General features: G+C 46.6%; 2 protein-coding genes and 1 long non-coding RNA gene across 15 annotated transcripts in view; 2 read left to right on the plus strand and 1 right to left on the minus strand.

Annotated features, from left to right (window-relative positions):
• Window positions 1-9: 9 nt before the first annotated feature.
• CYB5D1 (cytochrome b5 domain containing 1) lies at window positions 10-10,255 on the plus strand. Of its 3 annotated transcripts, none has more exons than XM_083707171.1 (5): window positions 10-255; window positions 3,276-3,352; window positions 4,879-5,097; window positions 5,343-5,573; window positions 8,911-10,255. In XM_083707171.1, the coding sequence occupies exons 1-4, from the start codon at window positions 129-131 to the stop codon at window positions 5,571-5,573; spliced, it is 654 nt and encodes a 217-aa protein (XP_083563297.1). In that variant the 5' UTR covers window positions 10-128; the 3' UTR covers window positions 8,911-10,255. The 3 variants fall into 3 exon arrangements, with proteins under 3 accessions (XP_083563297.1, XP_083563296.1, XP_083563298.1); XM_083707170.1 differs by lacking the exon at window positions 8,911-10,255 and adding an exon at window positions 6,532-8,391; XM_083707172.1 differs by lacking the exon at window positions 8,911-10,255 and adding an exon at window positions 6,888-8,390.
• Window positions 5,324-20,678, minus strand: LOC310829100. 3 transcript variants are annotated; one of them, XR_014557134.1, is made up of 8 exons: window positions 20,619-20,678; window positions 17,940-19,020; window positions 17,098-17,892; window positions 14,870-16,683; window positions 11,414-11,540; window positions 10,872-10,935; window positions 9,916-10,002; window positions 5,324-5,456 (listed from the first exon to the last, which is right to left on the minus strand). It is a non-coding gene; the product is annotated as an uncharacterized lncRNA (long non-coding RNA). The 3 variants fall into 3 exon arrangements; XR_014557135.1 differs by lacking the exons at window positions 17,098-17,892; window positions 17,940-19,020 and having other exon boundaries at window positions 20,619-20,633; XR_014557136.1 differs by lacking the exons at window positions 17,098-17,892; window positions 20,619-20,678 and having other exon boundaries at window positions 18,099-18,239.
• Window positions 19,015-22,224, plus strand: part of CHD3 (chromodomain helicase DNA binding protein 3) — a 65,018-nt gene continuing 61,808 nt past the window's right edge. For 6 of the 9 annotated variants that reach the window (XM_083706486.1, XM_083706492.1, XM_083706493.1 and 3 more), the window contains exon 1: window positions 19,376-20,231. In XM_083706486.1, coding sequence (XP_083562612.1) covers window positions 20,009-20,231 — 223 coding nt within the window. In that variant the 5' untranslated portion in view covers window positions 19,376-20,008. Of the gene's footprint in view, window positions 20,232-20,714; window positions 20,813-22,224 lie in introns of those variants that run through there. The other 3 variants (XM_083706487.1, XM_083706488.1, XM_083706489.1) reach the window with 2 other exon arrangements.

The raw sequence follows: 22,224 nt of genomic DNA on the forward strand, positions 1-22,224 counted from the left end.
GCGCTCCCTCCGCCTTGCGTCCGTCCTCTCGGCCCAGACTACGTTTCCCGTCAGGCGCTGCGGCGGCTTCTCGTTGCCATGGCAGCGACGGACGCGGCCTACCGCTCTTCCTCTGGCTCCTCCCGGCGATGGACGTTTACCGGCCGCGCTATTACACCCCGAAGGAGGTGGAGGTGCACAACCGGCCCTGGGACCTCTGGGTCTCCTACATGGGGCGGGTCTATGACCTCAGCCCCCTGGCCGAGGCCTACAAGGGTAACGCAGGCAGCCTCTCGCTCTTCCCTATGGCGGCCCCAGGGCAGCCGGCAGATTTCCCCACCCAAAAAAGTGGGGGGGGGGCGATGAGTGTTCAGACCCCTGGGCTCTCACTTCCGTCGTCTCCCCCATGCTTTTTAATATCTATATGAAGCCGCTGGGAGAGATTATCAGGGGGGTTGGGCTGGGTGTTCATCAGTACAGTGGTACCTCGGGTTAAGTATTTAATTCGTTCTGGAGGTCCGTTCTTAACCTGAAATTGTTCTTAACCTGAAGCACCACTTTAGCTAATGGGGCCTCCCACTGCCGCCGCGCCGCCGGAGCACTATTTCTGTTCTTATCCTGAAGCAAAGTTCTTAACCTGAAGCACTATTTCTGGGTTAGCGGAGTCTGTAAACTGAAGCGTATGTAACCTGAAGCGTATGTGACCCGAGGTACCACTGTATGCAGATAATATCCAGCTCTACTTCTCTTTTAAATCAGAATTAGTGAAGGCGGTGAAGGTCCTGTGTGAGTGTCGGGAGGCAGTTGAAGGATGGATGGTGGCTAACGAAGTGAGGTTGAATCCTGACAAGGCAGGAGTACTGTTCTTGGGGGACAGGGGGCTGGTGTGAAGGACTCCCTGGTCCTGAATGGGGCAACTGTGCCCCTGAAGGACCAGGTGCGCAGCCTGGGAGTCATTTTGGACTCGCTGCTGTCCATGGAGGCGCAGGTTAATTCTGTGTTCAGGGCAGCTCTCTGCCAGCTCCATCTGGTACGCAGGCTGAGACCCTACCTGCCCGCAGACTGTCTCCCAGAGTGGTGCATGCTCTGGTTATCTCCCGCTTGGACTACTGCAGTGCGCTCTACATGGGGCTGCCTTTGAAGATGACCCGGAAACTGCAATTTATCCAGAATGTGGCAGCTAGACTGGTGACTGGGAGCGGCCGCCGGGACCACATAACACCGGTCCGGAGAGATCTGCATTGGCTCCCAGTACGTTTCCAAGCACAATTCAAAGTCTTGGTGCTGACCTTGAAAGCCTTAAACGGCCTCGGTCCCGTATACCTGAAGGAGCGTCTCCACCCGCATTGTTCTGCCCGGACACTGAGCTCTAGCTCCGAGGGCCTCCTGGCGGTTCCCTCATTGTGAGAAGTGAGGTTACAGGGAACCAGACAGAGGGCCTTCTTGGCAGTGGTGCCCGCCCTGTGGAACGCCCTCCCTTCAGTTGTGAAGGAAATAAGCAGCTATCCCATCTTTAAAAGACATCTGAAGGCAGCCCTGTTTAGGGACGTTTTTAATATTTAATGCTGTATTAACACTTGATTGGAAGCCGCCCAGAGTGGCTGGGGAAACTCAGCCAGATGGGCAGGGTATAAATAATAAATTATTATTGTGGGGCGGGTGGGTCTGAGGGAATGCTGAATGCACAACAGAAGACGTCCCTCATGGGTGGCAAATCCAGGATCTGCCGGCCACCAGGGCTAAAGGGGAGCCTCCATGTTCAGTGGCAGTCTACCTTCTCCAGGCAAACCTCACAAGACGCCATGAGGGAGATGGGGCCACTGCCTTTTCCAGGAGGGCGTCTCGTTTGAGCCACTGCTGGGAAAGAGGGTCCTTGGCTAGGGTGCCTGATCCAGCAATAGGGCTCTTCTCTTACGTTTATGGTGTGAGTTGTTTTTCCACGCACCTGCTACTGCATCGCATTCGCAGGCCTTGTGTCCTGCTTTTCCTCCCTGCCTCCTGTGTCGAGATCCCAAATGTGCCCCGTTCCCCCCCTTTTGGAAAATAGCATGTTCTTTACAAGGTTGCAGTGGTGTAGGGTGGGGGGTGCAGGGGGGGCCGGCCGCACCAGGTACAACATGTGTGGGGGGTGCGCTCGCGCTCGCAGCTCTCTGCTCGGGTGCTAAAATCCACGGGTTAGGGGGCGCAAATTACTTGCCTTGCCCCGGGTGCTGACAACCCACGCTACGCCACTGCAAGGTCCTCTCCAGCTTTTTTTGTTTTTGTTTAAAGCACTGGTGGGCAACCTGAGGACTTGTGAGGCAAATGTGGCCCTCAGGGCCTCTGTATTTGGCCCTTGGAATTCTCCCCAGGCCACGCCCCTCACTGGTCTTGCTTCGTAACCTCCTTGAGCGCTTTTGCCTGGCTGGAACGTGTCCTTGAACTCAAACAAAGCCTCTTTCCAGGGGCAAAACTAGGCTTTATTTCACCCAGGTCAAAGACCCAGTTTGGCACCTCCCCCCCCCCATTAGTGTACACACACAAACAGGCTGGGAGCCTCATTGGCGCCCCTCTGGAGGCTTCACCCAGGGCAAAAAAACTGCGCTAGTGCCCCCCCCCCCTATAGCTACGGCTCTGCCTCTTCCTTCCCTGTATAGAAAGGGTGTGGGTGTGTATACACATGCATTATGCTACTCACTTTTGCCTCTGGCCCCATTCATCACTGACCTATGACACTCTTGAGGCTTCCCACAAGGGAGCGTGCTCCTTTGGTTAAAAAAAAAGGGCTCCCTGCTTCTGATGGGAAATACTACTACTACTACTACTACTAATATTAATAATAATAATTTATTTATACCCCACCCATCTGGCTGGGCTTCCCCAGCCACTCTGGGCGGCTTCCAAAAAAATATTAAAATACTGTAATACATCAAACATTAAAAGCTTCCCTAAACAGGGCTGCCTTCAGATGTCTTCTAAAAGTCTGGTAGTTGTTGACATCCATGTATACTTTGACATCTGGTGGGAGGGCATTCCACAGGGAGGGCACCACTACCGAGAAGGCCCTCTGCCTGATTCCCTGTAACTTGGCTTCTCGCAGTGAGGGAACCACCAGAAGGCCCTCAGTGCTGGACCTCAGCGTCCGGGCAGAACGATGGGGGTGGAGACGCTCCTTCAGATATTGACTGCTCTCTATTGGAGACTGTGAAGAAGGACTACCAGTCAAACAAGATAATATGGGGCTAGCTAGAGCACTGGTGTGACTCAAGGATGGGCAACCTTCACATGTACCTTATTTATATTCTCTGCCTGTCCAGGTGATCTCTTATTGAAGCCTATCCTAGAAGCAGCGGGGAAAGACATTAGCCACTGGTTCAACCCCAAAACCAAAGACGTGAGTACTTGCAGCTCTTGGCGCTCAGGGCAAATTAGGGCAGAGATCTTGGCTGAGTGGAAAACCAGAGTTACTCTTACAGAATGTTGATGCTTTTCTCCATAGGAGTGTTGCTGGTCATTTATTGTTGTTGTTGTTAAAAATTGGTATACTGCTATTCATCCACAGATCTCAGGGCAGTTCACAACATAACAATGTAATATAACTACCAGACTTTTAATATAAAATGTAATATAATTACCAGACTTTTAGAAGACATCTGAAGGCATCCCTGTTTAGGGAAGCTTTTAGTGTTTGATGCATTACTGCAATACAATATAATTATAGAATACAATACATGATAAAATACATGATAAAAGCAAGAACAACAAACCAATACCCCTTTCCCTTCCGACAAACACGTTAAAAGGGGCATAGGATTTTAATTCTCATCCCAGGCTTCCCCAGATTTTAATTCTCATCCCAGGCTTCCTTTGCCTCTGCCTACCCCATTCTCTGGACTGCTATTGGTCCTGCAGATTTTTGTTCTGTTTGCAAAGCTTGCGCAATGTCCTACTTCTGATGGCCTTCGTGTACAGATGTGCACTGCTGCACTATGACAGTCTTCGCTAACCTGGTGCCTTACATGTTCTTTGATGGGAAGTTGTTTGCCAAAACTTATCATGGGCACCAGGTTGGCGAAGGCTGCTGCAGCATTAGAAGGAAATGTTGCCAGGGGCAGGATGCTCAAACCACAGCGAGGGAGAAACATGTGCCCACTCCACAATTTAACCAGTGTCCCACATACATCTTTCTCAGTTCTTTGTAAGTTTATTCCCATCTTCACAGTCACAGATGTGATTTGTTACATCTTTTATTATTTCCCCTGCATAATTTTCCACCATTCTTCCTCAGAAAATTGATTTCCCCGCTTTCAGACTTTTCTCTTAAGGACTCATTTGTATCATTACTAGTTTGTTAACAATTTCCTTGACTTGCTGTCCCAAACAGAATACATTTGAAAGACTCTGTTAGGTCTTGAAGGGCAGAGTAAAAAGGAGCAAACATTTCCATCACTGCAAATACCAAAATAATTGTTTCTGGAATCCCATTTTGGGGCATATTCTGTTTGTCGTGCATGTTGAATCCTCTTATCTCCATGTATCAACCTGTCCCATTTGTAAAGATCCTTAGGAGAGGTGCTTCTTGAGGTTCCGCAGCCAGGAATGGCACATTATGTAGTAACATATTGTACTTTCCTTTTGGTGCAAACTTAAAATGTTTCTGTTTTCCCAGGCGTTTACATGATGTAAATTCTGGAACTGCCCACATTTAAAAAAGGTTTTCCAGTATGAAATTTATATTGGTTGTTTTAAGTGATCTTTTTGCCTGCTCCTGAGTTTATGGTGTATATGGGATGGCTGCAACTTGCTGTCCCAGGATTTGGCAAGAATGGTGGGATAGAAATTTACCAAAGAAAGAAAGAAAGACTTATTTGAAGCCACTCCCCTCTTAACTGAGAAAGGCCCTGATTTCCCTCCTTCCAGATACAGACACACATTAACCCCCTAACAGGATGCCTTAAGTACTACACCCCACAAGGTCGCTTTGTGCACATCCCACCTCCTCTGCCTCGTACAGACTGGGCCAATGACTTTGGCTTGCCCTGGTGGAGAGATGGCAACTACGAGGTGGGCATCCTGTCTGCCAAAACCAGACGCATACGGATCATCAACACTCTGACCTCTCAGGAACATACCCTTGAGGTGAGTCCTGTCCCACCTTCGCAAAGGTAGGATTTAAGAAAGAAAAAAACACCCAAGATATTATTGGCAATTGTCCCTCTTCCTTTGCTAATGTTCCTCTGATGGGACGGTGATGTGGACCTCGATTCTGCCTGGCTTGTCTGTGTCTCCCCAGGATGTGGAGGCTGAAGGGAACCACTTGGTTTTCAGGTGCATTTGGACCTCCTGTGATTCCACCCATGGATGTAACATGGTGCTTTCTGCAGGTCTGTGCAGAGGAATCCATGTGGGAGATCCTTCGGCGGTACTTGCCCTACAACGCCCATGCGGCCAGCTATACGTGGAAATATGAACGCGTTAACCTAGACATGGATAAGAACCTGCAGCAGAACAACATTCCGGATGAGGACGAGGAATTCTACAATCTCTACATGGACGCTGATGCCTTCACCCCAGCCATCCTGCTCTACTTCAACGATGACCTCACTGAGCTCTAGGTAACCCCAAAATGGAGAAGGAACTGGTCCCATCTCCAGCCATGCTGCCCCACCCCAGCAGCCCCTCATCTAGATTGCTTATTTATAAGAATATTTATAAACCACCAACTCATTTAAAAAATGCATCATGTGCAATAAAACCTTTCAAATGCTGTAAAATTCTAAAATCGTAAGATGCAGAACAAATGACCAACACTGAGTCGAATTAGTTCTCTAAGAACACTTGGTTAAACCAGAACAGCAGAGAAAAACAAGCTTCCTCCATTTTCTCGAGGGGCCGTCACATGGCAGATGAAGCAAGCTTGTTTTCTCCTGCTCCTGAGCATAGGACTTGAACCAATTGATTCAAGTTGCAAAAAACAAAATTCCAACTCAACACCAGGAAGAACTTTCTGACAGTAAGAGCCGTTTGACAGTGGAACGGTCTCCCTCGGGAGGTGGTGAGCTCTTCTTCCTTAGAGGTTTTTTAAGCAGAAGTTGGATGGCCATCTCTCATGGATGCTTTAATTGAGAGTCTTTCATTGCAGGGGTTGGACTAGATGACCCTTGGGGTCCCTTCCAACTCTACAGTTCTATTTTAGGTGCTTGCCTGATTTCGATAGCTCCAAAATATATTCATTTACCTGATTTATGAGTCACCTTTCCTCCAGAGAGCTCAAGGTAGCATGCATGGCTTTCCCCTCCCCATTTTATCCTCACAATAACCCTTGTGAGGTAGGTTAGACTAAACGGCAGAAAAGAACCAAGGTTACTCTGTGAGCTTCCTGGTTGAGTTGGGATTTGAACCCTGGGCTCCCAGGTCCCAGTTGGGTTGGGCAATATCTGATTTTCAGCATCTGAATATATCAACAACTAAACATCTCGATATAGTGATATATCACAATGTCCAAAATAAAGATGCAGCTACGTAGAGGTGTTGGCTGGCTTCACGTTTTTCCTGCATTGTGATTTTTGCCAGGGCCTGCTCTTGTGATTCGCTGACCCCGGCATGCGGCAGAGGTTGCAGGAATCGAGAGAAGCATTGTCTGGCTTCACAGATTTTCCCACACTGTGATTTTTGCATAGCACACACATTCCCTTACAACTCATTAAGGCTGCTTAGTTACTGGGATACTGAGGAAAGAACTCTGGGAGGAGGGTGAATAGTGGAAGGAGTCTACATTTGGGGACAGCACGGTTGTCGCCCTTCCTCTGCTAAAAAGCCTTTTGAACGAATCTGTGAGAGCTTCAGTAAATGTGTTTCTCAGTCAGAAGAACACCCCCAGATTCTGTGTTTGCAAAGAGGGCACACCCTGCTTTTCATCCATTGATCAGGAAGGCGTTTCCTCTCGGCCCACCTTGGAACTGGTTACCCAAAAGTCAGCAACAGAGATGGAAAATGGCGTTTGTGAAAATTCACTCTAGACTTGAGATGATGAAGCTGCTGTATTTCAGGGAAACTTTCTGGATAGGAGGTGCCACAGAAAAATTAAGGCCTTTTATACAAAGCAGACACATTGCTAATATTGAGGGAGAAACGGGAACATGAGAGTCAACATGGACTTGATCCAGTATGAGGCCTGTACAAGGGCACTCTTGGGCCAGTTGTCCCACATGCCTGGAGTTTGGTATTTGCTGGAAATGAAGGTGTACCAAAAAACGACAATTTCACATGAATGGACTCCTGGAAAAGGATTTCACCGGCCTAGACTTAGGAGCAGTTTAGGATGTAGCCACTAGATGTCAGCAGTGGCTCATCAAGCAGCCATTTTGAGGTCTGTACCGCAACCCTTGAAATGGTTTTAAATATAGAATAATGACTCTTAACATTCAGTGGTTGATTATTCTGCAGGGCATAGCCAATGGGAGAAGCACTGCTGCTGCTTTTCCCTTTTCATTTGGAGCAGGACACACACACCTCCACTCGCCTTTCCCCACAGCCTTTTGAAATTCAAAGTTTGTTATTAAGCTTACTAACATCCTCTGGCTGGTTGTTGTTTTTTAATTTGTTTTTGTTAAAGATTTTCTTGGTTTACAAAAATACATGCCTTGTCTCTTTTTTTCCAGGTTGTGCAGTCTTCCTTACAAATCAGTTACATTTGTTGTGAGACACTAGTGATGGGGAAGAAGAGGGGTGGGGTGGTGAGGCTTATATTCTTTTGTATAGTGTATGTGTGGCATTTTGGGCCAGCGTCCATTGGGTAGGTTCTCTTTCTATTTTTCTATTGCATTTCCTTGGTAGTGAGAGGTATTGGGGGGCAGGGTGTGGTTGGTTGTCTGTGGTTGTCTGCAGTGGGGTTTGTTTGCATTTGTGAGATGGGGAGGGCTTGTTGGGTCATGTAAGCATCCTCTGGCTGTTGAGACTCTGGGGAGTCCTGGGCTCAAATCCCCACTCAGCCATGAAGCTCAGGGTGACCTTAGGTCAATTGTTTTATCTCAGCCTAACCTACACCACAGGGCTGTTGTGACGGTTATGGGAGAAGAACCATGTAAAGTCACATTGAGCTCCCTGGAGGACAGGCATGATAACAATGTAATAAATAAAACACAGATTCTGCAGTAGTCTTTGCCAACCCGGTGCCCTCCAGATGTTTTGGGCTGCAGCTTCCATCGGCCTCAGCCAGAATGTGCTAGCTAAGACTGATGGGAATTGTAGTCCAAAACATCTGGAGAGTAACGGGTTGGCAATGCGAATGTAGAGTCGATACCTTTATTATGGCACAAAAAGGAGACTAATTACAATTCCAGCATCTTCTATAATACTGCTGCATTAGCTGGGGTAAATGGTCAAAATTCTTCTCTCCCACAAATCTAGAAACACTGTGGTTTGGGGTCAAATGATTTACAGTGCTACCTCAGGTTAAGTACTTAATTCATTCTGGAGGTCTGTTCTTAACCTGAAACTGAAACTGTTCTTAACCTGAAGCACCAATTTAGCTAATGGGGCTTCCTGCTGCCGCCGGAGCACGATTTCTGTTCTCATCCTGAAGCAAAGTTCTTAACCCGAAGCACTATTTCTGGGTTAGCGGAGTCTGTAACCTGAAGCGTATGTAACCTGAAGCGTATGTAACCCGAGGTACCACTGTAATATGTTGATGGAGCCACTACCTAATATCAATACCCTGGTTATCAGAGCCAAACACGGTTACAAACTTTCGAGCTCAGAATTCATACACAGACAGCACAATCCTGTATCTATTTACACAGAAGAAAGTCTCAGTGGAACGCACTGCCTGCACTTTAGGATTGCAGGAGAAATCTGCTTTGTCATCCTGCAGATACAAAAGAACCCTGTATTTGTAAAGAAGCTAAATCTGTATTCACATGTGCTAATGGAAAAAATGATTTCTGTTCCCAGAATGTCCACTTTTTTCATATATAGATGTTGGGAAGATAGTGACCCTTCTCTCAGCTGAGAGTATGATTTTTCTCCCTTTCTGACGCCTCCATAATTGCCACCAAGCATCACAATTTGTGTTTCTTTTCTCTCATATGGAAAAGAAGTCTCAAGATATTTAACTGCTTTTTAAAAGACAGTTCTTCAGCTTTGAAAAGACAGAATTTAAAATGCACGCAATTGCTGAAAGAATTCCCAGCTCATCCAGATCCCCTAAGTGCTTCTTCTAGTCAAGATGGTGTTATGTTGCTTCTGAAGTACTCTTTGTCAGACCTCTGAAGGAGATGGCTTTTTTGGGGGAAGCGGCCACTCTGGACACCTCTATCCCTTTATGTGCTTTTGCTGTTCAAGCATGCTGCGTCAAGGTTGCTAATCAAAAAATAGTTCTTAGCTAATTGTTGAGAACTGGATGGAACACACACAGAGAGAAAAGGAAATATCAAACACCAGTCCTGGAATATGGGGGTAGGAACATCTGTGGATCATGCGGGGACATCCAGTGCGGCAGAAAAGGAAGCGCTTAGAGCTGAGTCAAGCTAGACTCGGGGGATCAGGGAGGCCTGTGGTGAGCCATAACCCCTCCAGTGAGTGCACTTGTGTGATAATTGCTTTGGTGGGAGAGACAGTAACAGCTGGGCTCCCTGCTTGCTAACCTGTGTCTGTAGGCAAAGTGATGGTGGTGCTGTGTGTGTGTGTGTTGCTGGGAGATCTTGCTTTAGAAGAAGAGCATGACAGAACTCAGGGGAGGCTATTGAAAAAGCAAACCCAGCCTCTTAGCTTCTAAGGGCTACAGCCTACCCAGTCTCACAAAGCTTGCTTAGTGCTGGAGGCCTATCAGAATGGAAGAACCATAGATGATTCTTATGCTTAGCACAAAAGAAATGTAAGGAATTCACCGGCTGCCAATTTGCTACGTGGCCTAGTTCAAGGTGTTACTAATAGTATATAAAGCCCCAAACCGTTTACCTGTGAGATCACCTTCTATGTCCACACGACTGTTTGGATCAGCAGAACTGGCACTGTTACAGGTGCCACACAATATTTGTTCCACATCTGTAAGAAATGGATCTTTTAGTTGGCAGCACCCACAATTTGGAACTTCCTGCCAATTTATTGTACTCTTTTTTTCTCCTGCTAAAAACTTTTTTTGTTAGAAAGGCCTACCCAGATACGGTACATTGAATTTTGATATGTTTTCAGTTTAGCACTGATTTATATGTTTTAAATAGTTGTTTTTAATGGTTTTAACCAATAATTTTACTGTTTTATTCTTTTTGTAAACCGCATTGAGGTTTTTTACAATCAAGTGGTGTGTGATTTTTTTTAAATAACGAAAAGACTGTTTCCTTAGAAATTTGCATACTGAGCCAGAATAATTCAAAGTGTACTTTGAGCCAAATAAGCATTAAACACACCAACCCCAAATACATTGTGCAGAAGCAGGTTCTACTGCTATCAGTGCAGCTTTCTTTCATATGATGTATTTATGATTGGGATCTCCATCCCTCTGAAGCCTGATTAATTTCTTGTAGTGTGTTTTCAAAAGCCTTTCTCCTGTTGCTATCCTAAGATGTTCACAACAATAAATTTCACTTAGAAACCAGGAAACAGGAACTTGCAAATCCATACAGATATTTTAGATATATACATACAATGACATACAACCCCAGAGGGGGCATTAAAACAGAGCAGCCGCCCCCACCCCACCCTTACTGTAAGAAAATAGCATTAGACGCAAATACGGCACAGAATACAGAGGGAAGTTTCACATTTCGGGGTTTCCCTTGGGAAGTTAATTTTATCATTTAGAATATGTTGGGGGTATTAAAAGGAAAACCACAGTTTGCAAGGGAGGATGAACCAAAGACTGACAGGTGTCAGAAAGGAGAGGTTAGGGGAAGGATAACAGGAAGGAAACTAACCTTGGATTTTGCACAGTGTTACACCAGCTGGCCTCAGGACTCCAGCTGTCTTTCAATAGGCACCCTGCATGCTCCTCACTGCCAACAAAGGTTCGTATAGTTAAAGCTCTGGTTTTCCCAGAAGTGATGTATAGAAGTGAGAGCTGGACCATAAAGAAGGCTGATCGCCGAAGAATGGATGCTTTTGAATTCTGGTGCTGGAGGAGACTCTTGAGAGTCCCATGGACTGCAAGAAGATCAAACTTCTCCATCCTGAAGGAAATCAGCCCTGAGTGCTCACTGGAAGGACAGATTGTGAAGCTGAGGCTCCAGTACTTCGGCCACCTCATGAGAAGAGAAGACTCCCTGGAGAAGACCCTGATGTTGGGAAAGATGGAGGGCCCAAGGAGAAGGGGACGACAGAGGACGAGATGGTTGGATAGTGTTTTCGAGGTTACCAGCATGAGTTTGACCAAACTGCGGGAGGCAGTGGAGGACAGAGGTGCCTGGCGTTCTCTGGTCCAGGGGGTCACGAAGAGTCGGACACGACAAAACGACTAAACAACAACATGCTTCTCACATTAAGCTGCCTGAGCCTCTTCCTGCACCACTTTCCCACTGCTCCTTATGGTTACTGGTGATCCAGTCTCGCTCTTCACAGTCTTCAAAAACTGCACCTGCATGTGGTGCCTGTGCCAAAATGAAAACAAACAAAAAGCATTATATATACACAAACAAGCTGGCATGCTCGGAGCAGCAACCCTGTTGAGTGAAGCGATGGTTCGGGAAGGGTGCATCCCAGGCCAGGAAATAATAATAATAATAATAATAATAACAACAACAATAATAATTTATTATTTCTACCCCGCCCATCTGGCTGGGTTTCCCCAGCCACTCTGGGCTGCTTCCAGAAAGATTAAAAATACATTAAAACATCAGTAAAAACTTCCCTAAACAGGGCTGCCTTCAGATGTCTTCTAAATGTTATATAGTTTATTTCTTTGACATCTGATGGGAGGGCATTCCACAGGGCGGGCGCCACCCCCGAGAAGGCCCTCTGCCTGGTTCCCTGTAACTTCGCTTCTCACAGAGAGGCACCCGCCAGAAGGCCCTTGGAGCTGGACCTCAGCGTCCGGGTTGAACAATGGGGATGGAGACGCTCCTTCAGGTATACCGCCCCCCCCCCAAGGCACACCTGGCCTGCTGGTAATAAGCCTGAAAGTATCCGCTGCAGTTGCTCTTACACCTAACTTCCTGGAGTTGTAACAGCAAATGTATGAGCTGAGAGAGGCAACTCTGATCCAGGAGTCCTCTCGGGGTACCAAGTCAGGGTGGGTGGGAGACATAGGAACTAACTCCTAGGGACAAAGGTCCCTTCAGCCCCAATAAAATATATGAGGGAGCCATCCTCCCTCCAAGGTGATGGACATTCAAATGGTGATCAGATTTGCAGGTTGGGACTTACCTGCCCCCCCTCCAATATTTTATTCAAGTTTGCACCCTTGGTGGGAGGGATGGTTTGCACTGTTTCTTGGTCACTTTGGCTCCACCTACCTGCATCCATCTTGCTTCCTGATTATCACACTTTATATGAGAGGAAGTGAAGCAGGGTTTGCAAGCTGTATGTGTATAGGTGACCTGGAAGCATCCCAGACCCTGAGATTACTGGGTCCAAACCTGAAACCTAGGGGTGGCCTCCAGTGATGTGAGGGAGGGACACCCCTGGTTATATCACAGAGCAGCCCCCAGGTATATCACAAGGGTGGGCCCTGGAGATGGAAGTAAATTGGAAGAGGGGAACAGAGGGCAGACACCTCCAGAGTGCCTATATGCTGTAATTTGAAGCCGGGCTGAAGTTTGCAAGCTGCATGCACAGTCTTCTTAATATATATTTATTTAATTAAAGGAGCTCTCGCCCATCTGGAGTGGCCCAGGCAAACCCGGAAACATCATGTCAGACCTGGAGACCTGGCAACCCAAGGGTAGGCTACTATGCCAAGGAGCAGAACGATCCAGAATTATGTGGCCAAGCACAGTAATGTGGCTGTGGTCGTGTTCCTGTTGGGCCTTGCAGTCTGTAATATTTCTCGGTCCAGCAACAGACACCGAGAATGAAGAATGAGGAGTAACTTTATTTAAAAGCTTTATTCAGAGGTGCCGCTAAGACCCTCTTTTAGAACTGATACTCAAGGCCTAAGGAACAGGCTAGTTCATGTGACTCCAGGGCAAGTCGTCAAATTGCCAATGGACAATTAACATGAAGGAAGAGCCAGCAAATTACAAGCTCTGTCATTGCACAATTCACAGGGCCATATGCCAAAACTCTTCAGGCAACATCTGGAGAGCTAGAGGTTAGCTGCCCCTGGTGCAAATGATACTAATCTGGGTGGGCCAATGGCTTGCCTCTGTATAAAGCAGCTTCCTCCATTCCTAACTGCTCTCTGTCCACATTTGCAGCCCCTCATTGGGAACATGCCTCGCATTCCTCCCTCTGTCCCTTCTAGGGGGGTGGCATTAAGCTCTCCCCCCCAGCTGTGGCAGAGATAATGGGCACCTGTCTACTCCCATGCCATGCCATCAAGGCCGCAGGCTGTCACATCAGGCCAGCTGTCCTTTCTCCCTGCCCCCTTGGATGGGTGCTGTCCCTGGTAGCTGCAGCAGAAGGGAAAAAGTATAACCCCTCTCTGCAAGTGGGGATTATGAAGTGAGACTTGAAGGTTGACCATGCTCTTGTGGTGTGGTGCTGGCAGGTCCCATAACCTCAGGGAGGCTCGGACTTGTACAGAGAACAGATGGACTTGCGACCGCTGTCCTCTGTCTGTGAAAAGGGAACCCTGCCTCGAAAGAACAGCTGCTCTTGGCCAATGATGCCTGGTTTTTCCTTTTTTCTTCTGCACTTGGAGTGCTTTTGTCTCTCCCTGCACTACCACCTGGTTGTGGCCCCACAGTTGTGGAATCCTGGCCAAAAGAGGCCTGTTCGGCTACGTCACTGCTGAACTTCTGCTGCGCTGCAAAGGCATGGCCTTTCTCATAGTGTTTGGCAGAGGCCTGGTGGAGCAGTAATTTCCTGGTAGATTTTATCTGCTGTCTGGCAACCCTTATGCTGCAATCCTATACTGCAGCCCTGGTCAACCTGGTGCCCTCCAGATGTTTTGTACTACAGCTGCCATCAGCCTTAGCTAGCGTGGAACTGATGCAGGGTCATTCATTTTCCCATTTTCCCCACTTTCATTTTTAAGTTTTTCATTTAATTTTTAATTCCATTGGCACAGCTGTGAGACCAGCACATTTTGGCCCCTGCTCTATTAGAACTTTTGCATCCCATATGGTCATTAAAATAACTTGTAATTACGAGCGTGCACCTCATTAGGCTTATTGGTGGCAGGGACAGTTTGGGGTTTTTTTTTTCTTTTTAGTGGTCCATAAGACACACTGAGAGCCCCCCCCCCTTTTTTTTGCCTGAAGAGCTGGATAAAAATTCTGCAAGCAAAAAACTGGGCAGTGAGTCAAGGTCTTATTTCTGAGTAAACATGCAAGGGATTGCACTTTAAAAAAATATTTGTAATTTTTTGCTGAGATTTATTACACTGTTGCATTTTTGTAAGACAATGGCAGGATATGCTTATTTTTTAAAATGAGAGAATTGCTTGTGACCACATGCTGTCTCCTTCCACATGTTCATCCCCCAAAAACCAAACTTGTCCCTATGACTTTCTCCTCCCTTGTCTCTCATAAACCATTGCATGATTAGACACTGGTGTTGAATTCTCTACTTTGACATATTTGCCTTATTACAGTGTTGCCTCAAACCAGCCATCAAACGGTTAATGCTTAGTGACAGCCACTGTTTAAGCTTCTGTGGTATGAGGTGGAGAATGAGGCTATGTGATATACTGGTTAGCGACCAGGTTCAAATCCCTGTTCAGCCATTGAGCTTGCTTAATGCCCTTTAGCCTTTCACCACCACCCTCTCAATCTAGCCTACCACACATGGTTGTTGTGAGTCATGGGAAACTTACACTTGCCAGGAGCGACGTCTCAATGCTTTCCACATGTGCTGCATCAGGAAGAATTTTGGGTGTCCCATGGCAGGACACAGTCTCAAACAAGGATGTGCTCTCCCAAGTCCACATTCCCAGTATGTTCATGCTCCTGTCTCAGCAACTTCTATGCTGGCTTGGTGGTGGAAGATGGTAGGATCCCAAAGGATGTGCTCTGTAGGGAGCTGCCTTCAGACACCAGGCCTGTCGGCAGACCATATGAAGGCTGGCAACATCGACCCCACAGTGTGGGAATCCCTTGCAGATGACCACAACACTTGGAGACAATCAGTCAGGTCACTGCTGTGGAAACACAACCTCGGGAGAAATTAACACTGGGAGGAGTGCAGAGAGAAGAAATGCCATGGTGTATCTGTAACAGTGAAACTGGACATCTTCATCTGCCGCAGCTGCAACAAAACATGTCTCTCCCACAGCAGTTGCCACAGCCACAGCAGGTTCTGCAACTAACGGCTTGACTTCACTCTCAAAGGCGCACTCTTCCATTGTCTCCCAAGAAGGAGCGGGTGCCGGCAGGTTGTTGTGTGGATAACCATTCTAGGCCAACCTTTAGCTCCTTGGAGGAAAGACAGAGCGTAGATTTAGTAAAATAAATAAAATGACTGGCTCCATGAGGTCTAAAGCAGTCACCAATAGCAGGCTGGCCTGCTGTACAATGCCTGGCTCCCTCCCTGCTCTGTAGCGCCTACTCTAAACCCTTGACTATAAATGAACAGGATGGCTAATGCTTACATCCAATCAGTTGTGGGTTCTTATTAACTTTTAACATACTTCAGACTGGCCATCCTTTCATCTGGTATTTTTTTTTTGGGGGGGGGGATAATGGCTCAAGCTGTCCACAATCCAGTGCCTTGTGATGGAAGAGAAGACACACCAATACAGCTGTGGTTGAAGGAAACACTAGAGAATGTGACCTCTGACCTGGAAATCCTCCAGTGATTCTCATTTCCTAGTGAGCCAAAATTCCTAGGACCAGTTGCAGAGACATGCGGGTTATGGAAAAACAAATCTCCCCCAAAATCAGTTATAATTTTGCCAGAAGTCTTAAGACATTTGAGGATTTTGCCAAGAGGTGGGAGTGCCCTTGCTCTTGGTTTCTGAATGCTGGAAGGTGTAAATAAACCGCCTGAGGTCAGGGGGGGATGAATTTGCAACAGATGCCACCTGCACTCTGATTTTCTGAATCAAAGTGTGTAATTCCCGTGTTTCCACAGGCTTTCACAGAAGTGTGTGCGTGTGTATGTCTACGTCAGTCACATTGCAATCAGCAGGGGAAAGGCCTTGAAAGATTTCTTCCCACCCCCGAGCCAAACAGCAGCCGTTCCCTTGAGGGAAGAGCAGGCTTGTGGGGTAATGAGCAACACATCTTTGACCCTCTTGAAAGACAAGATGCAGTTGTGTGTGTGAGCTGTTGAAATAAATTCTACATTTCCCCTATTAGTATCATGCTGCAGGTTCCTTGATAGGATTCCTGACACTTAACTGCATTGTGAAAAAAAACATCAAAGGCAGAGAAGAGACAGAAGGAAAAGGATGTTTTCCTTTTTTCATGCTGTTCCCTTGAGCAAGGAGGACCAAGCCACAAACAACTCAGGTCAAGATTCAAAAGGGATTTCCCCCTCCTTCTTTGGAAATTTGTACTTTGTTCTCGTTGCTTCATTTTTAACCGGCAGGCAATATAATGCACCGATGTAGTGAAATTCCAAGTTTTAAATTCAGATGATGCTGGACCGCTTGATTCCCTTCTCGTCCCCACCAGGAAGAGACATGCTCTGTATACGAATAAAAAAAAGGCCACTTTAATGTAAAATGGTTTTGATAGCATGAAACCTCCAAAGCTGTTCCTGGAGCATTGGCTTCCAGCATTGCCAGGCGAATGTTTCAACATGAGTGAATGGGATTGGCGCCCAAGCTCCTGGAGGGCTTCAGAGGGTGTTGCGTTAAATATAAAAGCCACATGGGGGATAACATTCACTTGGCAAACGGTGTCTCCTGCAGGCACAGTTAGTCCTCTGTGGACGCTTGTAACTAGTCTACAGGGGAATAAGCTTAGGCTTAGGTTGAACACTTTCACTGGAGAGCGGCCATGTTTTAATAGCTGGGATTGCCCTCCAATTCTTCCCCCCAAAATGAACTTTAGCCCTGCAAATAATTTAAAATAAGGGTACGACTGACCGCAGTACTACCTTCACTGAGAGTGATTCAGATGTGATGCTGCATGATTTCAAACACACTTGCATTAAAAAAAGCCCCAGTGTGAGGTCAGTGCAACTTTCAGGTGCCATTTCATGCGGTTGTTTCTTTTTTATACTTCCAACAAAATACAGATAGAAGAAAATTGACAAACTTGTTCTCTTCAAAATTGATTAGAAGGCTGATCAACTTTGCTACCAGGCCTAGTTCAGAATTACGGGGAATTCACCTGCAATTCGATTTCAATGTCAATAAAGTTGAAGTATTTTGAAAACAAGCATCATAGAAGCCTCCACTAAAGTATTTTGGGGTATTTGGATACTGCAAGAATAAGAGAATTGCCTCTGGAATAGTTTGTAAGCATTGTGTTTGTACACAATCCTTTGGCAAGGCCCTCATTCAGCAACAGGATCTTAACCTCAAAATTTCTCTTAAATATCTGGAAGTGGGTGGGTCGGGTCCAAAATTTCCCAGAATCATTTGTAAAAATGAAAATCTAATGAAGATAGTGAAATATATATTTTTTTTAAATCAGCACAGATTTGTGTCTCATAAAAATGTGGGATGTGTGAAACCAACAGTGGTTTATTTTAGAAATGGATTTTTAAAGTGATACGAGCATTATACTTTTATATTGCTAGAGTAGTGTAAAACTGAAGTTGGGGAAAATATGTTTTAAGTTTTTTTTTTAATTCCCATGTCAGATCCAATGGGCAGAAGCAGTTATCCAGTAGTCCCCAACAACAGAGTTGATTTTTATTTGTAGTTTCCTTATGGAGGTAGGACAACTCAGGTGAGTCAAACATTACACTTTGCAGGGTCAGTACTCTGACACACGCTTGGATTCAGTTTAGTTGGGTTCAAGGATATTGTAGGCTGAAGATACCTCAATAGCTGTAACTTACCATAATGGGTATTAGCTTGGTAGTGAATGACCTGCAATGTGAACTAAAATCTATGTAATGTGCAAACTTGCACTTCACTTGGGACTTACTTGTGATTGCAGCTTCAGTTCTTCACTTCTATCATGTCCCTTCCAAACACCATCTTTTTGTGTGGGGTATTTTGCTATATGGAATGGCTCATGGACAGCTAGGTTTTGCAGGCCTTATTTGTGCAGACAGGACAGTCTCACTTGCCCCAACATAACAGACACTAAAATGAGAGATTATCAGAGCCACCTGGTTTGGGAAAAAATAAAGAATTGAGTCCTTTAAAACTTCCTGTTGGTTCCTCCATTATTATTAGAGGGTTTGAGATCAAAGGCCACAAATAAAAGGAAAGCTAACTTTTTCAAAACTGTATTTTAAGTCTTAAACTCAAATTATCTAGATGCATGAGGCTTGTCCAAAAAGAAAATGTGATAGCCATCCTTCATTATTATAAAATGCTTCTCCATTATACTTATTAATTTCCCTTTAGTGGTACATTCTTTTCCCATTTATAAAACAGGGAGAGAAAGTAAGGGCCACCATCCGTAAGAGAGGTATACATCCTTACGCCCAGCAACTTTCTTGGGACTTCAATGTACCACACTCAGTGTTGGATTGTGGCCATAATTATTTTCAAAATCAGCTAAAAAAAAAAATCCCCAACGTTTTGGTGAGAGAAGGAGGGGGGGAACCTTTGTAATCAAGGTATTTGCTAAAACTACACTTTCATATTAAATTGATTTACCCCAGTGGGGCAAACACGATAGGGTAAATTCGGGGGGGGGGGTGTTTAAGGGAGCAAAATATATTTATTAGGATAGACTTTACACACAGAAGTTAGGAAGGGGGGGGAACCCTTTTAAAAAACAAAACAGCACTCATCTAGAAAAACAGTGAAATCCACTAATGTGAGCAGGGATAAAATATTTTAATGAATTGCAGTAATCAGTGGGGTTTTTCTTCTTCTCTTCTTCCTTTCTTGCCCTAGAGGAAAAGGAGAGAAATAAACCACTCCCTTCTGAAGTATTTAAAGTTAGAAGAAGAAGAAGAAGAAAAAAGGGGGGAGGAAAAAAACCACCCCTATTCTTTTTTTTCTTCTCTTGTGCTAGTAAAGCAGACAGAGACACACACAAAAGTCATGGTCTTACTAGTATGGAACTAGTTAACCTTTAACAATTTTATGCTGATGTCATAACTGAGCATGAGTACTGATTAATCCAACCTTTTCTCTCTCTCTCTTCCCCCCTCCCTGTAAAAAATATTTTTATTGAGGGAGGTGGGGGGGAGAGCATAAGAAAAAAAGAAATAATTTAGAGCAGCCATCTTTGTTTTATGCAGAAATCTTGTCAGTTTCCCCCCAGTGCCAGGAATGTCTAAATATTGTTCATGATCACAGATCTTGGAGATTGAAAAGAAAATATAACAGCAAGAAGAAAAAGCCTTTATCTTTATTATCATTTTCGTTTTCTTGCATGTTTTTTTTCCCCTCTTAAATTTGGAGCTGATTTTTTTTTTTGAAAGGGGGGAGATCTTTTTAACCCTATGGAAGAGGGGGTTAAAATTAAGCCAGCCATTTTGTTTTTTATATAGGGGGGGCCCTATATATTTTTTACCTCCTGGGGGGGTCTGTTTTAAAAATAATTTAAGGGCGGCCATTTTTGTTTCTTGGTCTTGTGGAAAATATTATCCTGAACTCCCCCCTCAGAATTTAAATATATCTTTACTCCCCCCTTCGTTTTTTTAATTTTTTTTTTTTTTAAAGAAGGGGGTCGAGGAAACATTTCCAGGAAGGACAAAGTTGTAAAGAAGGAGAGTTGTTTTCATTCATGGGACTTTTTTTTAATTTTTTAACTGAGGTGATCTGAAGTGGGGGAGAGCTTTTTGTGTGTGAGAGAGGGAGAGAGGGAAGGGGGGTTGCCCCCCCTTCTGCTTTTCTCTTGTGTTTCCCCCACCCCCCTCCTCCAGCACCACCATGGCTTCCCCTCTGAGGGAGGACGAGGAAGAGGAGGAGGAGATGGTGGTGTCTGAGGTGGAGGGGGACGAAGACGAAGAGGAGGAAGAGGAGGAGGAAGAAGGAGCAGGGGACAACAGCCCAGGCGACATATTCCCGCCTGCTGTTCAGGCTGAGGAGGCTGCTCCACTGACACCGACAGCATCCACGCCGGCGGCAGCTGAAGGGACAGAGGCGCCTCCAGGTAAACAACACCCCTTCCCCCACCCCAACCTCCCGGTCGCCCCTTTAATTTGACCCCTCAGGAGATTCGGCGCTAGATTAACCACCACAAAAAATACGAAATCTGCCCCGCCGCCTTCGGAACTGGCTGGAGGGCGGTGGATTGGGGGGGGGGGAGGAGGGCGGCTTGTTTGTAAACAACTAACGGCTTTCGAACGCCGAGGGGCCGGGAGTTCCAACCCGCCGCCCTCCTCGCGCCAACCGCCCGCCCGCGAACCGCCGTTCCCCGCGCGCGCGCGCTGCCCAACGGCTTTGGAATGTTGAGGGACCCGGAGTTCCACCCCCCTTCTTTTTCTTTTTTTTTAGCCTCTCCTCCCCTCGCCCGTCGCCCTTCGCTGCAATGCCTCACCCAGCGCCGACTGCCCCTTTGCTCGGCGGCCTTTGGGAACCGTCCGATGGCGGGGGTGGGGTCGGGGGTCCACGTCCGAGCCAGCCGCCCCTCCCCCCCTCCCGCCGCCGCCGGCCAAATGGCTCGAGAGTCCCAGTCTGCCTCGAAGGAGGCTGAGGAGAGCGCGTGGGGCGAGGGAGACCAGCGGGGCTGAGGTGGCGGGGGGGGGGGCTCTTGTTTCAAATCACCCCTATTTAATAATAATATCCGACGCTTTCTGAAAGTTGTTGGGGAGCCCTGTCCCCCCGTTATTAGACACTCCGTCGCAGCTTTCCTCAGGGTGTGTTTGTGGGGGGGGGAGGGGCGGTTTGTTTTGTAAACAGCCTCACCCTCTCCCCGTCCTCGACTTGGGTTTTTTTTGGGGGGGGGGGGCGGTTATCTGCAAGCACACCCTCATGTATACAAATCAATAAAAGAGAGAGATACTGCCCCCATGAATTGTTGTTAAAAGGACCCCCACTTTTTTTTTACCTGACCCCCCTGTTTTTAGGGGGGGTTAGCTGGTGGGCACCCCATCTCTGGAGAATGGGAGCCATGCCAGTGTCACGTGAGGGAATAAGCCCCAAACTCCCTCGTCCCCTTTGGGCCTGAGCGGCGAGAAGTTGTGGCAAGTGCAACTTTTTTTGGGGGGGGGGTAACACATGCATTGAGAGTGTTTATTCTTACGATTAGCAGGAAGGGTTATAAACCTGGCACAGGTGGCTGAAAGGGCCGTGCATTTCGGATAAATGGGGTTGTGGGGGACGCCTTGTGATTTGGGGGTAGGGAATGTGAGGTGAGGGGCATGTCAGAAAAGCGTGCCCTAGAGGTGATGGGAGCAGCTGGCTACTTGGTGGCCATATGCCAGTTTTGACAGGAGCAGAGAGGGCTGCCTGACAGCAGGGCAACAGGACTGAAGGGAGCGGAGAGGCCTGTGTTTGGGGATTATGAGAGGCAGGAGCCTCTTTGTAGTGGGGCCAGTGTCAGGATTGGAACAGGAGGCCTCTGTCGTTGAGGGAGTGGGCTTGGCAGACTTACGGTACTTGGGATGAAGATTTAGAAACTGCAGGGGCAGAACACTTTCTGTGAAACCCGATTGGAACAAGGCCGATGTTTCATTGATCGGGGCCTATTGTTCATAGTTTTATAGGCCCATTGATTGGAATCGGGTGGTAGTGGATGGCTCCTCATGGGAAAGGGACTCTGGATTCTGTGTGTGGATCAGGAGCCTTTGTTGCCTTTTGATCTTACAGAGTCAGTCATAATAATATTTATTCAGCCCCTGCATGTGGTTTTTTTTTATCATTACAAAAATCAATAAAAACAGGCCCAAACCACAGATGATCATTCTAAGAAAGATGAATAAAAACGGAAGGCGAAGCACATACAGGAGAACAGTAAGGCCCAATCCATGTGACAGGAAAGGCGGTTGGACCATCAAGCAGGTCTAGACATTGAGGGTTGCGTATTGAAATGCAAGTTGGGTAACTTTGAGGCCAAATTGGTGATGTCAGGAGTCTAGCTCAAATAAGGCAGTATATATGGGGGAAATTCCTCTTGCATTTTTAAAGGCCTAGACAGACTTGCC

This window comes from Podarcis gaigeae (assembly GCF_964106915.1).
Source record: "Podarcis gaigeae genome assembly, chromosome: 13".
Lineage (NCBI taxonomy): Eukaryota > Metazoa > Chordata > Lepidosauria > Squamata > Lacertidae > Podarcis > Podarcis gaigeae.